The following is a 16,735-nucleotide window of genomic DNA, read 5'->3' as shown; positions in this document are numbered from 1 at the left end:
AAAGCAAGGTGTCATAATCCATGTTTTATTGTTTCTTTTTATGTTTATTGATCTGGTACCTTTCTTAATCAGAATCTATGAGGACATATTCCTCTGATTAACTAAAAATATGTATATGCACTGTATACTCTCTGGCCTAAATGTCAATATGAACAGTAAATGCAGATGGCATAGATGGCATAGACTCATCCCAGTTTTAATAGTGCCCAGCAGTTTCTTTAAGCATACATTTCTCATCTCCTTCTTGAAATAAAATTTTAGAAATGGATCTTGAGAACCCTGTTTACTTTGTCAAAAAAATCCCTTCACAATACTAAGAAACTTAAAGCACTTTCATAAATAGGGAAACAGCATCTTTTAACATTTTGTTGTTCACCTGTGAAAATATATATAATATATATTACATGTATAGAGGAGCCCCACAGCTTGAGTCAGAGAAAGCTAACAGAAAGGCACATATGAAAGCAAGTCTTTTCATACAATATTCAGTTAAGCCAACATTCAGGCCATAGCAAGAGACAATTAGGACAAGGAAAATATAGCACGCCTGTGTTCATGACTCCAAAGAGCTAATTCAGAGGCAACTCTCAGGTCTGCCGAGAATGGAAGTCATCTTGGGAGAAAATATCACATCTACTTAATAGGCCTGTCAGACCATCAGAGAATATATTGAAATCTGGACAGAGACACCAGGGCAAGTTAAGCCAATGCTTAACTTGACAGCTAGTTTATTCTTCTCCCCTTTTATTTTAAGACCTGAGGCTTTTGCTGATTAAAAGAAGCAAATAACAGGGCTGACCGTGGCCCTGCAGAATTTTGGTCAGCTACACAACAGAAGTTTGTAACAGACTAAATATTTTCAAAAGCTTATAAACACTGTGATGATGGTGAGGAAAGCATAGAACATTTGCTATTTCTCTCTCATTGAAAAAATAGAGGCATAGATCTTTGGCTTGCCACATGTGGTATCTCTATCCTGACATTTACCCAAAATGGTAAAAATAGAGGCACGATTCGTGGAATGATGAGGTCATTCCTATCAGACACCAGCAAAGGTGCCTACTAGGATTTAGCACAGCCAGAGCAGCTGGCAACCTTGGTTGATGTGAGATGGGGCTTCACGACGTCCGGCTCAATAGACTCCATTAGGTCACACTCATTTGCAAGTATGTGTTTCACCAGGCATCTGGAGGCTTCATCAATGTTTATATTTTCCTATGAGGGAAAAAATAAAACAGCTTTTCTTATTCAATACTCTGAAATAATGCTAGAACAGAGACTTATATGTGACAATTCATTTAAATATTCTTTCCTATATGCTACATATGCATCCCCCTCCTGTTCCCCTCACTCTTATTCGTTCCTTCAAAGAACTTTACTGTTCAGTTCCTCACAAAAGAAGTATTTATTTTGCTGTGTCATATAGGAGGAATGGTGTTTGGTGAATTTACTTAGGTTAAATTTCAGTTAGAGGGCAATTTTCATATTTTCACATTTTCACACACTCAAACTATAATAATATTGTGGAAGAAACATAAACCTTTAATCTGAATTAGATTTACAATTGCCCTCTGCCACATACTATTTTTGTGACCTTGATATAAAATAAGAATGATAAGACATATTTTATAGTATTCATTAATGGTTCGACAGATATTTCTGGGTCTCTGTCCTCTAGTTAAATGGGGAAAGTACACTGTTCTGACCTCTTTGAACTTAGCCATGGACATGTGACTTGTTGGGCATCAAAATGTGAGAAGTAACGTGTGTCACTTTCATATAGGAGCAATAAGAGCCAGTCCTCAATTTCCTATGTTTTTCTCTCTCTTTCTTCCTGTGGAAGCACAGCAATGGAAACTCTTTTGGATAAGGTCTGTGAGTGAGATCAAGTAGAGGCAAGTATCCCAATCAGTCCATGCTGTGTAGTATGCATGAGAATGATGATCTTGCTATTTTAACCTACTGAGATTTGGGGTTATTACCCCAAATAAACCATGGCATTATCTAGACATTCCAGATGGATATAACTCTTCAAAGAAAAAAGTAAAATTGGAAATACAAGTTTAGGTTCAAAAATGGAATAAACCTGAATTTGGAAAAAATATGGAGCAAACATTTGAATCTAAAATATGTCAGTAGTATAAGTTAAACTGCTTTTTTTCCCTCCTGGTCAGAAACCTGAGAAATACAGAATATATACTACCAGTGTACTAAAATAAATATCTCTGCTTAGGTATAAAGTAGTTAAAGATCTCCAGTAAAGTTAAATTTGATTGTTTTTAATCATAATTTGTAGAACTTCTCTGATGTATTTCTTCATATTTAATGTAAAGAGACAAGGCTTTCTCATTGTTAAAATGTTTTACTACAGAACCTTGTTGTCCAGTCTGAAGTGGAAGTACTTATCCCTGATTTTTGCATGTATGTCAAAGTTGTTGATATATTTTGAGATCATTGAATGAAGTCACATTACTTGGAAAATATAAGAAGATGTGTTGGCTTTTCATATGACATCCACGACTAATGACCTTAGCTGTAAATGTTCATTAGCAGGTTCCCCATCCTTCAAGCCCAAAACTGAGTTCACCAGCTATGAAAGCTTAAGGTAACTTTGGAGTTCCAGACAAATAGCCTGATTATTTATCTCACCTCTAGAGAGCCTTAAAAAAAATGTTTCCCAGGGTTTCTAAATCCAAAACACAAGGTAAAGGCATGGTTGCTTTTTTGCTTATTATATTATTGTTGTTGCTTTTTACCAGACAGTCTTCCTTTCTCTAAGCCTCCCTTTTCCCAACTATAAAATGGTCTTGATGATATCACTTACCTAATAAAAATTTGCTTCCCTTGACAGAGTGTAGCAGACATTATTGCTTTCACAATGTGAACTTGCTAGGGACTCCAATAGTAAATAAGTAATCTTATTTAATCCCATTTAAAATCCTTTACGATAAAGATCAATAAAGATTAGGTTTTTTGTCCGCATGGATTTTGTTACTATTGTTGGGGTAGTGGTGGGGATGGCATTTCTTCCTTCAGCTCAAGTATCTTCCTCACTCTATGAAATCCAGTCCTTAGAGAATGGCAATGCTTCTGCCCCATCCCCTGTTGGACAACTTCCTGTGCCTTAAAGTCATAGCCTGTGCTTAGCATGTCTTCTGCCACTCTTCCTCTTCCTAGTGTCATGTCCAAGGGTCACACCTGAACTCCCTGTTCCCAGGCAACCAACTGACCTAGGCAGGGCCTTGCTCTTTGGAATGGATCCAGCTCAACACTTTGCTCTGGAGCCCTGCCACTTGCTATGTGACTGAGTGGAAGCCTGTCCAATGGTCCTTTCTGTCTCCCATTCAGGAAGGTAAAAAGGTCTCCTCACCCAGTCTTCCAGGCCTTGGGTTTAAGGGCCACCACATCTCATTAAAGAAGCCCTATTTGGATGGCTTTAACATACTTGCCTGGCCACTCATAAGCCAATACTTTGATTCCCATTTGGCTATTGCTTGTGTGTTGGAGAATGAGGCAACAAAGTTATACCCCAAATACCAAACATGAGATATTACCATATCTCATGTAAACATTTACAAACAAGAAAGCTTATCTGTAAGGGGTTAAGAGGCTTCCCCAGGATCACACAGCAAGTGGGCTGGGAGGCCAGAGCTTACACTGGGTCTTTCTGACATCAAAGCCCAGCTTTTGCTAAGCTGCATTCCTTTTCCAGATTGTTCAGGAAACCAGGAACAATCACAAATAAAAGTTAGTTCTTTAGTGTTACACCCAGTAAGTGTTAAATAATGCTTCTCTTCCATATGTTATAATAAAAACATGTTTATATGATAGGAAAACAATTTTAAACATCAGAAAGGGCCCTTCTTCATATATGATGAAAGTTAGATTTGCCAGTAGTATTTTTTAAACCTCCACTCATATATTAACATGCCAGTTAAATAGGTTTTCTTTCATTAATGTGCAAATTGACAAAATCTAATGAGGATAAGTCAATGCTAGTGTGGGAAAATCAATGAAAATCCATTATCATTATGAGAAAAAGAACTAAAATCTAAGCTCAAATTAGTGGCAACTTAGCAGGGTCATTTTAGTGAAAATATAAGATAACGCTGTTTAAATTGTGTGTGAGTTTTAATACACTGAGTAAAGTCTAGATGGTATTAGGCCCAGGAGAGTGGACCATGAAGGATGGGCTCTAGAGAAAGGAAACAGGCAGAGCCAAGTTGTGTCTGCTTATAGACTGCATGTACAAAGAGCAGCAGTTCATGGTGACTGAGTCAAGTTCATTCATCCAATTAATAGTATTTAGATTTCCACTAAGTACTAGGCATATAAATATACAGATTATACATCTCATTCCGGATGGAGCTTACCCACTAGCAGGGTTTGTGTAAATAGCAAAAGTATAAAAAGGCTGGAAAGGGCATCAGGGTGCCAGATCACTGGAGAGCCTTGAATACTAAATTTGCAAAGTAGAGCCACTGAGGTTTTTTGCAGGTGAAACGTCAGTAACCACAATACTATAAAAGACCATTACTAGACAAGCCTGTACCGATCCTTAGCACTTTAACAGCTAACCTATCAGTAACTATTTAGTGAATACCTAATACACATGTACCTAGGTGCTGGCTGTCATGGCATACCTATTTCAGATTAGAAATTTTAAGAGAAAGCCAGGAAGAACCACAAACGCTTTCAACTTTATTTACCACAGGCACACTACAAAAAGGCAGGGGGTATAGTGTTTAGAGTACAGGCCTGGGGACAAACTCTTATCTTAGTTCCCCTACTTCCTGGTTGCACGACCTCAGGAAAGTTACTTTAACCACTTGATGCCTCAGTTTCCTCATCTGTAAAAGAGGGAATTAAAAATTTACCTCACAAATGTTTGCAAGTTAATATATATTAATACTTGAAACATGAAATACTTAGAACAGTGAAAGGCATACAGTACACATTCCATAAATGTTATCTATATATTCTCCTCATACAAGTTAACCAACAGAAGAACACAATGTGTGTGTGTTTTCCATTCCTTCATTTTGCAGGTGAGGATACTGAGCTTCAGAAAGGGAAAGTGATTGGCCCCAAGTCACACACTAGTAATTGGGATGGCCAGCTGTGAGCTCAGGGAGAAGAATAAATACTAATATTTACCACATGTTTACTACAAAAGGCAAGATGTATACTGTTTAAAGCACTAGCTTGAAGCCAAATCCTTATCTCAGCTCCCCCCAAATATTTCCCAAAATAAAGGAACAGAATGGGCAGGGCACCTGGTTCCGGCATGCAAGGTAGGAGCATGCAACCAGGAATCAGGCAAGATTGATTTGTATTACTGGCACACTTCGAACCATTTCTGGTCTTTCTGACTTTCTATATACCAGTGAGGTCACAGCCAAAGGGCCTAGGCTAGGAGAAGAAATAACAATATAGAACAAACCTCCCTCTCCTCTTTAACCCAAGGTCAGCATGGATAATCAGGCCCTGCCTGATAGAATTGCAGGTTCAGACCCTTTGGGCAATTAGATTGCAATATAATTGATTGAGCTACTTGGCATCCAAACAGACACAGTCAAGTCCACATTTTCTGGGTAATTGTATGGAAACAGAGTTGCCGGCATTAGTGAAAAACACTACATGGAATTTTTTATTTGCATTTATTATAGGGAATAGTCACAACATTTCCAGGGGCATCTTTTGCTAGAAAGGAAATGTATATACTCTGACTTCCAGGACATGTAAAATTGGAATGGATCTCACTGTGATTTATTTCTATATCTGCAGTATGACAAGATGGTCTGCTGTGCTGTTTTAAGGTAATGCGTGTTCTTCTTTGTGCCACTGCTCAGAATCTTTCATTTATACTGATAAGCAAGTCTCAGAAACAGGCTAAAATTCCTAACAAAGAATTTTACTAAAAACAAATGGAGTTAATTAAGCAGGTGCCTTGTTTATTAAATAATGCTCACATCCAATATTCACAAACATCTATTGGAGAGTTAATGGTCATATTTTAAAGGTAAGGGATCTAGAAAAAAGCTTAAGTAACTTACCCAGAGCAGAACATTATCTTAGCCAATCTGTCATTTCAATCAAGACTATCCCAATTCCAGTTCCCATCCTACTCTCTATACATACATTACAGTGTAGCCTAGGAATGAAATAGATCCTAGAATATTATGTATAAATTATAACTTCTCAATCTTGGCTGTATATTCATATCCCTTGTAGAGTTAAAACAAATACGTTACTAGGGCCCTCGTTCCAGACATTGATCTAATTAGTCTGACATGGAGCCCCAGCATGAGCATTAAAAAAAAAAAAAAAAAAAAAAAATTCCCAGTTAGGCACTGTGATGGGATCCATACTCCTAACCTCTGCCTCACACAATATTCTCATATAACAAATCTGCACATGTAACCCTGTATCTAAAAGTTGAAATTTAAACACATTTAATTTAAAAAATACAGTTGTTCATAATTTTTTAAAAAGATTCTCCACTTAAAAATGTGCAGCCAATTTTGAGACACAATCATATAATTAAGAATATCTTTAAAGACACTGTCCTTTGTATTCCAATTGTAAACTTTCTGGAAATATAATTTAATATAATCACTCTAAGCCACAGTGATTTTGATCTTTCAGTGGAGGAAGGCACATAAACTAACCATCAGAGGTCCTGGGTACTTGTCAGTTTTTTAATTAGCTCTTCAGAACATCTGTCTTGTGGCAAAGTATTTAATATTTTGCCCCCAACACCAGAGAGCCAAAAACAAAAAGAAAACCCTAGCAGAAAATTTTCACATCTGCCTATTTAGAAGCTGGCAAAGAATTCATCCTCCCATAATCTTTCCAAATACATCAACCTCAAACAAAACACCAACTGCACCCAAGACTCCAAGGTTAGCGCACTAAATTCCTCAGCCCTGTGAAATTTTAATTAGAGCAGATGGCCTGCTGGATAATAACACCACTGTAAAAAGTATTACACAAAACAGGGGTTTAAAAATCCTTTCTCTGAGAAGATATAGCACTTGTTTATTGAGCACATAAGTGGCAAAGATTTTGCTAGCTTTCTATTAATCATCATTAATACCTAACATGGGTGCTAGTATAGTGGACACCTGTATTTTTGTCTGTTAAGCACTTCTGTCCTCCCTCGTCCCTCATATCAACCTCCCATTTCCTTTAGGTACCTGCTTTCCCCCACTGCAATCATGAGCTTCTACTGGGGCTCCCCTAAACTGACCTTATGTTTCAGACACTATTTTCAGAATACAGCATTTCACTTAATCACCACAATAACTCTGAGGTGGGAGCTCCGCTCTCCTTTAACAGATGACAAAAGTGAAGTCCAGAGAAGCTAAATGATGTGTGCAAGGTCTCAGGGATAGGAAAGGTCAGAACCGTGCTTCTGCCTGTATTTTCTCTTTATCTTCTCCTTGCTATCTTCTTAGAGTCTATGGCCTACATTTTCTTAGTGCCCAAGCCAATGTTTATTTGAATCCAAAACCCACAGTTTTGCACTTTGCCATGGTATCTCCATGAAGAGAAGGCATACATGGTCAGTGTGACACAGAGAAGCCAGGTCTCAATGATGCCCTGTTGTACGAAAGTTACCAGAGCTTGGTCTAACAGGCATTGGGAAGGACAGACTGAGCCATATTATCACTTATTTTAACACAGGACAGAGTCATATTGTCAGCATGGAGAAATGGGGTATAGAGAAAAGTTTACAAAGGCAGCTCCAAAGATTGTGTCCCTCTGACAATGTGTCCCTCATCCCCACCATGGCCTTACTTCAGCCTCTGTCCTTTATTCTTTAGGTACCAAAGTGTATTTCAAATTTTTCATGCCTTCTTTCTGTAGCTCTAGGGCCTTATACCTTCTAGGTTTCCCCGCTTACATACCAAGAGACCTCCTTCCCATCATCCTAGCCACCTCTGTTGCTCTGTTTCAGCCGTGAAACATCCCCAAGCTCACAGAGAATCACCAAATGTTAAAGAGGAGAGGAACTTAGGTATCACTAATTCGTCCTGCTTTCTCTGACACATCAGGAAATTAAGGCAAAGAGAGGGAAAGTGATCTGCCTAGCATCACACAGGCTGCTGAACCTCACAGGGAACATGCTATTATAGAATGCACCTCACCTCTTAGCTCTGGCTGCCTGCATACCTCCTTGTTTCTGGAAATATCTCTACTGAATAGCCTTTTCTTAGCACTGCGAAACGTTATCTTTAGTATTCCCTGGTATTTCGTACCCACCTCCATTGACACCACTATATCCTAACTGCCTGTTGCCTGTGTCCTTGAAAACAAGGATTATATTTTATTATATTTGTATTCCTAGATCCAAGCACAGTGCCTAATGCATGTGAGGTATCTAAACAATAATATTACCAAAAATAACTGATGCCTATGGATAACTTATTACTAAGTTTTGTACCACAAAACCAGGTGAGGAAACAGAGGTATGGAGAAATTAAATAACTTTCCCAGGGTCACACAGCCAGAAAGTCAAACTTTTGGCACTGGGTTTTGCAGCCCATGTTCAGACACTCATAATTCAAACCCTGAAAGTTCCACAACTGTCAAATAACAAAGCCAGACTCAAGAACAGAGCCCCTGCTCTTAACCCACTGTTCCCTACAAATGTTTGTTGAAGGAATGAGGACCCAAGTTTTCTAAGTTTTTGACTACTGCTTCTTTCTAAATCGCAAAAGTTATGAACAAACCATCCACAATGTGTTGCATGTGGCCCACAGTTATTAATTGATCCATTTATTTATTTATTTTTATGCATAAATGTCTGTAAATGTGCATTTCTCTTAAGTTCCCGGCCCCTGAAAATAATCTGAGTTCAACATCCTTGCCTTTTCTGCACTAGACCCCAAAACCTTAATACTAGGCAGATACAGTTCTTGGGTCTTTTTGACAGTTTATTATTCCTGAGATACATTTTCCAAATCCAATATATAATGTACGACTTACCACTAATTGCCATTAAGAACCAGGATATTCATAGATATTGCCTCTATTAACATTTTGTTTTTAATTCAGTGAGTTTTTAATTGTTCTCACTGTGAGTCTTTTACTGAAACAGTGCTGGGGTACCCAATAATCAGTCTTGAAAAGAAAGAATAAAGATAAGTATGAAGATTATTGTTTAGCCAGACTTAACAAATCCTATTCATGAAAAACAGCAGCCTTCAGTTCAAATACTTTCTCATTAATCAGCTTGAAACGATAAATGGTCAACCAGATACAAAATATTAATTGTAATAATTGCTAAAAATTATCAAACACTTTATTATTGAACACTTAGGCACCATGCCATGTATGTTACATACATAATCTCATTTAACCCTTACTACACCCTGAGAGGTGGATAAACTATTAACTCTGTTTTACAGATGAGGAGACTGAGACACATATAGGATAAACTACTTAGCCACGGTACTTCCTAGACTTATTCAATTCAAAGTGTTATTTATTGAGTACTATCTATGGTAGAAATGACAGAAATTATGTGTTTCACAATTTACTTTTATGACAATTAAATGCTTTTATTCTGGTACCTCTGTGTGCCAAGACTGAGGAATGAGACTGAAACATCGTTGTCCTAAGAAACAGTAGAATAAAATGGAAAGAGAAAGCATGTTGGAGTCAAGCTTTAAAACTTGGTTTTACCACTTACTGTTAAACAAAGGACAAGTGAAAAGCCTGAGCCTCTACTCTTTAATTTAAAAATGAGGCCAATCATCACTATATTTCATGAGATTCTTGTTAGAGTTATATGATATACACAGATGAAATACCTAAACATTACATAGTTGGTCCTCCAATGAATACATTTTCCTGTCTCCTCTTCTTCCTTCAGGTCATTCTTCAGTGATCACTTCCCATGGGAAATCTCCCCTGACTCCCCCAGGCTGAGCAGGAATCTCTCCATTCTGGCACTTATCACTGGTCAGTATGTAATGCTTTGTTTGTGTATCCTCTACTGGACTGGGAGCTTCCAGGAGTTTCATTGCCCCATCCTGGTGTCTAGCACAGTGCCTGCAAACAGTAGGCACTCAGAAGACATACAGACTAAGCGAATGACTGATGAATAAATGAATGAACAAGGACTTTGGAAGAGTGACAAGTTCAACTTTCACTGAAAATAATTTTAGATGTGGGTGATTTCTGCAGAAAGTAAAAAAGAAAACATGTTCACAGGAAAATTTACTTTACAGGTCCAGCTGCCTGTCCTTATTTTGCTTTCTACTTATTATTTGATACCATTCTTTTAGGTGAAATGGAAGGAAGACTGAATAAACCAGTTTATAAAAGTTGAGCTGAACTACTATAGGCTTTGCAGGAAAGCAGACATAGGTTGGAGTCTTAATTTTGTTCTTTGAAAAATGTTCTTTATATTCTGTTGCTCCACAAGTGATTTCAGTGCTATTTAATAACTAAATGTACTTAGGCAAAATATTTAATTTTCTTTGGCCTTACCTATAAGGTGGGGATAATACCCATATGGAAGAATTATGAGAATTAGGAATATTTTACTAGGGGCAAAGGTAGAAGTTGAGTAATATTATGTATTTTTGTGACTACATAGTACATATAATTATTTTAACATCATCTTCCTCTCTTAAGAACTTTTATGGATAAGAGCCAATTCTAGCTTAAAAAATTCATTTCTCTCTCAAACTAGAGAGTTAATTTTTTTCTTATATATGATTCTTATGCCCTAGTCCTTAACTCTTTAGTAGAGAGTTTGAAGCTCTTGCTTCTCCAGATAGCATAAATGAAACTATTTCTGCCAGCACTGTTAGAATAATGTTACCTTGGGTGAAAACAAACAGGAAGAATAACTATGTGTAAAAATGGATGTGTTGGTAAAGCTAAAGAAATTAATATTTTAATCACTTTTTGTATTTGGAGTGTCAATGATACCAGCTAACTACCGAAATGCTGGCCTCAACCATAGAACCTGTTGACCCAACCCTCACAAATTCCTGACGTCTAACTCCTAAATTCCATAGTCAGATAACAACTCACTCTTAGCCTGGGTAACCTCCCTGAGGCAGCACTTAGAATATGTTATATAATTTTCTACTTTCAGATATGGAATAAAACGTTATTTTTCTTCATTCCACAAACTTGCAATTGAAAATTAAAAAGAGGAGATACATCAATTTGAAGCTCTTATGTAATAGTTGAAATATCATGTAACTAGATGAAATAATTTATTATTCAGCGAATGATCATTGAGCATTTTTCATGGACCAGGCACTATTCATCAAAGGCTTTACACTCCATGCTTTAATTTGCTATGCAGTCAGTTATGTGATTGTCTTGTTAGTCCAGGGCTCTTCAACTTCTGCTTAGAGATGATGATGGACATGACATGCTCTCTTCACACAGTCACTGTAACATTTTACCCCAGTTCATGTCCTGTGTAGTCTTCTCTCTGATCACATGCCTTTAGTTTCTTCTCTCTCATTGCAATCATCCTCCATATTCCTTCCAGATTGTCTCTTAACTACTCCTATTAAAGTGTAAGTGTAATTACATTCATACTTCATCCAAAAAATACCTTGTGGGCTCACATTACCTACTCAGAATAAGTTCAGACCACAAAACTGATGCCCAACCAACATGGCTACAACTGAACTCCCCTGTTTCATCTCCACTAGATTGCAACTGAACTAGACCATAAACCCTTCCCTCAATATGTTCTTTGCTTGAGTTAGTCTTATTCCCATCTCTATCTGTAGATCTCCTGCCCCTCCAGAACAAACATAACTTTTTTGGAAGTATTTAGCTGCCAACATCTAACTGACATTCTGCTTTGAATTTCTGGATGAAGTTCATTACATCCTCTAGCTTCAGAATTGTCTGGTATCTTGAATTTTTATTATTTGTCTCTATTTATTTAATGTGAAGGAAAAAGGTGCCATAGAAAGACTCAGAACTATCTCAGCTCTGCCAATTGCCACTCCTGTAACCTCCAGGATGTCACCATAACCTCTCTCTCAGCCTGTTTCTTTATCTATAATCTATGATGAAAATTATGCCAACTTCATGAGGTTATTGAGGATGTGTATAAAGTGACAGGAGATATATGAAAGATCTTAGCAATAGTGCTGGCATGCAACAGGCACTGAAAATGAAACACCTGGAAAACAATACAACACTGCCCAAGTATTATTGTTAAGTCATATATGAGACTGGAGGGGCAAACAAACTTCTTCATTAGAGTAAAGTATTTCAGAGTGGGTTCTGATGTTTCATAGGATGCTTTAGGGAAAAAGTCATCTTATGGTTAAATGATTTCAGATGTTAAGTTAAAAATAATACAAAAGTGTTTCTTAATCATAGGATTTCTCAGTCTTTTAGAAGATCATGGAATGTACCATGTGTTCAATTATTTTATATTAAAAAGAAAAGCAGTTTCTCATTCTGAGTTGGAAGGCATGAGGGGAACTAAAGCACCATAATGAACTGGGAGCAGAGGGGAAAGGTGTGTATGAATTATGTGTGAATGGAAATAAGGCAGATTCAAGTTGGGATGGGAGAATAGACTTTCTGTTTCTCTCTCCCATCTCAAAGAAGGGAACGATTGTGCAGTAGTTATAAAGTTACCTTACTACAGAACTCTTATCTAATAGTATATCTCAGAGGGCTAGCCTTCCTCTTCACACAGTTTGACAACTACTGATCTGGAAATAGTGCTGGTATATGTGGGAGTGGTTGAGGGTAGAGGGGTTTGTGGATAGAGACATTCATTAACCGATTTTGTATTACCCTGTGTATTTTTTATACCCTCACCTAAGTAGTGCTACCCCCATTTTTACCTTTCTCTATTTTTCCTGAGACTAGCCCAAAATGAAATACATGTGTTTTTTAAAATATGATTTTAACAGAGTAGATGATATAACGCACAGTTGGAAACAATGGATCTGATTGCTTATGATAAGGTATTATCCTCTCTGACAGACCAATGCTCCCCAATCCAGAACCCCAGCAAGGTAGTGTTAGTTGCATTTCCTAGGTGGCTCCTAATAGTCCCCTATAGTATCTATGGTCACATACATGTACAATTACTTTTTAAAATTTACCTTCTCTCTAGATAATAAACTTCTTGAGAGCAGAAGTGACACACACTTGGAGTGTCTCTCTTGACAGCAGCTATCATAGAGCCTGTTGGCATGTAGTGCTGACAATGTAATTTATGAATGAATTGTTCTGTAAAAGGGAAAGAAAAATGAGCTGATTCAAATTTAAAAAGCACAAAAGAAACTGCGATTTCTCTATGCTGATATCCATTACATTGAATCTCTTTATACTCAGGACAGCTTAGGACAGGGAATTAGGAGACGTGAGTCTTAGGCCTGATGTTGCTACAAACTATCTTGGTCACTATGGGCAGGTCAAGTCCTCTCTCTGGCATCCGTTTCACCAGCTGTGAAGGGAGATAATTTATATTCTCCCTTTTTCCAAACAGAATTGAAGGTGACTCCTGAGACTATCTCAAGCTCTTGACTAATGTGGTTAAACTTGTGGGAGAGCTGAGAATAATGCTCCCTTAATGGGAAAGATTTCTCAAATTGAGAGTTTAAATATAAGGTATTTGTTAAGCAATCATTATCTAGAGCAAGTGCACTCTATCAACTTGATTAGCCATAAGTTATTGGTCGCAAAAATCAGAAACCGATTGAATCACCTAGGCCATCTGGAGGGTAGTTCCCAGGAATAACAGAATTGCTGAAAGACTCTGGCTACTCCAGTAACTTTAGAAAATAAAATTAATCTCTCAAATACCATCAGATTACCTTAATTCTTCCTATCCGCCCTCAGGTTTTTACAAATAAAGAAGTTCAGAGCTTCTGGGTTCACATGCTCATAGTTTTGCCACTAAAGAGAAAAGTCTTCCTACCCTCAACATCAGTTAGAGAAATCTTGAGGAAGGATTCTGATGACTTTAGCTTCAGGCACATGTTCATACTCAAGACTAGAACAATTCCAAGTCCCAGAGACAGTGGTACCACAAGTGGACTCACTTGGATCATGTGGACACTATTGGTCAGTTACAGTGACTTGAGAGACACAGTATGCAGAAGTGGCAACTTCTACTGGGACAACTTGTAGCAGGAGAGAAGAGGAATGGTTGGGAGGAGGAGCTCAAACCTGGCATGGCTCAATGATTTTGAATCTGGAAACCCTCAGTTGTATTTACTATATCACTATATGGACAGTTGTATATCTATACCAATGTAGATGTATGCATTTATATTTTAGATAAACATAAGCAATGCATAATTTTAAAAAGGAATAGAAAATATTTTTCCATAAACTTACACATTATCAAACAGATCAAATCTAGTGGCACCTGAGTGCCTTAACATATACAGAATAAGTAGACAATTGAGGCTATTATATTGGACATGCAAAAAAGCAAGATAAGGAAAGTAGAGTTGAAACATAAATGACCTGAAGAAAGGCACCTCTCATCAGAAAGGTATAAAGTAGTTGCTCAATAAATTTGAGAGAAAAGAAAAGGAAAAAGAAATAAAGGAAATTTCTTATAGTTTAAGAACTGGCTGGGCGTGGTGGCTCACACCTATAATCCCAACACTTTGGGAGACTGAGGTGGATGGACCACTTGAGGTCAGGAGTTTGAGATCAGCCTGGCCAACATGGTGAAACTCTGTCTCTACTAAAAATACAAAAATTAGCTGGGCATGGTGGCATGCACGTGCAATCCCAGCTATTCAGGAGGCCGAGGCATGAGAATTACTTGAACCCAGGAGGTGGAGGAATTGCAGTGAGCCGAGATCACACCACTAAACTCCAGTCTGGGTGACAGAGTGAGACTCAATCTCAAAAAAACAAAAACAAAAACAAAAAAGAACTAACCCCAGTTCTGATTTTGTAGTTGTTTTTATAGAATCCACTGATGCAAATAGATTCAAAAGGACAATACCTTTGCCAGAGTAAAGATGTTTTTGCTTCAACTGTGAACTTTAAAAATGTTAATTTTGTTGCTGAGAACCACTTATGATATATTACATGCTTTCTTGCATTATAAAACATTATTCAGAAGACAATATAGCTCTTCTTACACATCCTGGGTACCTTTTATTTTTTTCTCTTTTGCCTCTAGTTGTTATTATGTATATGTAATTATAGGTCTATAACTAATGAGCCAATTCTATAGGCTGACATTTTAAGGACAAATATGGCTTAAAATGAATAAGATGGAGTTATTTTTCATAAACACATACATACATATTTCTTATAGAATGAAACAGAACAAAAATGTTAACAGCTAAATGAATTAGTGGTTTGATTACAAATAATTTTAATCTTATATTTTATAATTGTGATCTTTTTCTAAGTTCTCTATAAAGTGCATATGCAATTCTAATATTCATATTCAAAGGTGTGGAACAAAAAAATAACAGCAATAAATTTTGAACCAAGGATAGCATAGGAAGTTCTAATATCTTTATTTTGCCTTTGAAGCCCAGGAAATAGGAAAGGAGCAGCACATTTGGAAATATTCCAAAAACTGGAAATAGAAATATCTAACAATGAATGGAAAACTATGTAGGTTATTCTCACAGATGGGAAACAGTCCATAAAATTGAGTGTGGAAAATAAATAAGGACAGGAAGCTCAGAAACGGAAATTCTAACTATACAATCATGAGTAATCCAAGGAAGAAGAAAAAGGAAATACATCTAAAAGAAGCTAGTTTGACTACAGGAACATCTCAGGTAAAATCAAGTTTAAAAATAACATGTACAAAAGACAGAAGGAGAAGGGAAGTGAATGCAGAACAGATTCGAGCAGTGCCTGAACTATCCACATGGGCTCAGGAAGCTAAAATGAAGTTTAAGGACAAACTTGAAGAAAATACTAAACGCAGAAAAAGACCGTTTTGGAGTTTATTCAGAGCAAAAGTATTATCACTGAAGAGATGGACTAGCACTACAAGTCTGGAAGACGACACAGAGAATGGAGACCTAAACACAATAAACTAACTTCATTTTCTTCCATAGTAAGGATTTCAGACTGAGCAATCAGGAAACTGCTTTGCACATCTGATCTTTAGTATAACGCCCCTCTTAATGTCCTTGCTGACAAGGTGACTATGGGTTGGTTCCAAAGTAAAATGGCTAGATATGTATGGGCTCAAACTGTGCCTGAAGACTATTAATTACATTAAACAAGAATAGCTTCTCAGGTGGTAGTATAGGGCTCAAACCCCTGTCCAGAAGTATCCTCATTTTTATCAGAAGATTGGATGAAGTCATAAAAGGCATACTTATCAAATTTTTGTTAGACCCAAAGGCAAGAAGTAAAACTGACATGAGGGATGAAATTAGAATTTTAGAATGTTCTCAGAGTGATGACTACTTCACTTCATTGTTGGTAAGTATAAATTAGTTCATCATTTTTGAAAATCTATGAAAATATGTGACAGGAACATAAAAATGTCCATTCCCTTTGATCTAGTAAATCTAAGAATAAGCCTTAATAAAATAATCTTAAATACATAAAAAAATTTGCATACAAAAATACCGATCATTACATTATTTAAAATAGTAAAAACTAAAAATGTATTATAAGAAAAGGAGGGTTAATGATAGGGGATATTATGAATATCCTTATAATATGGTATTGTTCAGTTATTAAAAATCATATTTACAAATAGTTCCATAGAAATCCT

The 16,735-nt window shown here is 36.9% G+C and overlaps 1 protein-coding gene across 1 annotated transcript in view; it reads right to left on the bottom strand.

Moving 5' to 3' along the window:
• Nucleotides 1-336: 336 nt before the first annotated feature.
• Nucleotides 337-16,735, bottom strand: part of RAB38 (RAB38, member RAS oncogene family) — a 61,666-nt gene continuing 45,267 nt past the window's right edge. Inside the window, exon 3 of the mRNA XM_010357221.2 lies at nucleotides 337-1,215. Coding sequence (XP_010355523.1) covers nucleotides 1,063-1,215 — 153 coding nt within the window. The 3' untranslated portion in view covers nucleotides 337-1,062. The remainder of the gene's footprint in view (nucleotides 1,216-16,735) is intronic.

Source organism: Rhinopithecus roxellana, chromosome 15, assembly GCF_007565055.1.
Source record: "Rhinopithecus roxellana isolate Shanxi Qingling chromosome 15, ASM756505v1, whole genome shotgun sequence".
In the NCBI taxonomy this organism is placed as follows: Eukaryota; Metazoa; Chordata; class Mammalia; order Primates; family Cercopithecidae; genus Rhinopithecus; species Rhinopithecus roxellana.
The sequence above is the reverse complement of the archived record's forward strand: the minus strand, read 5'-3'. Positions and strand labels throughout refer to the sequence as shown.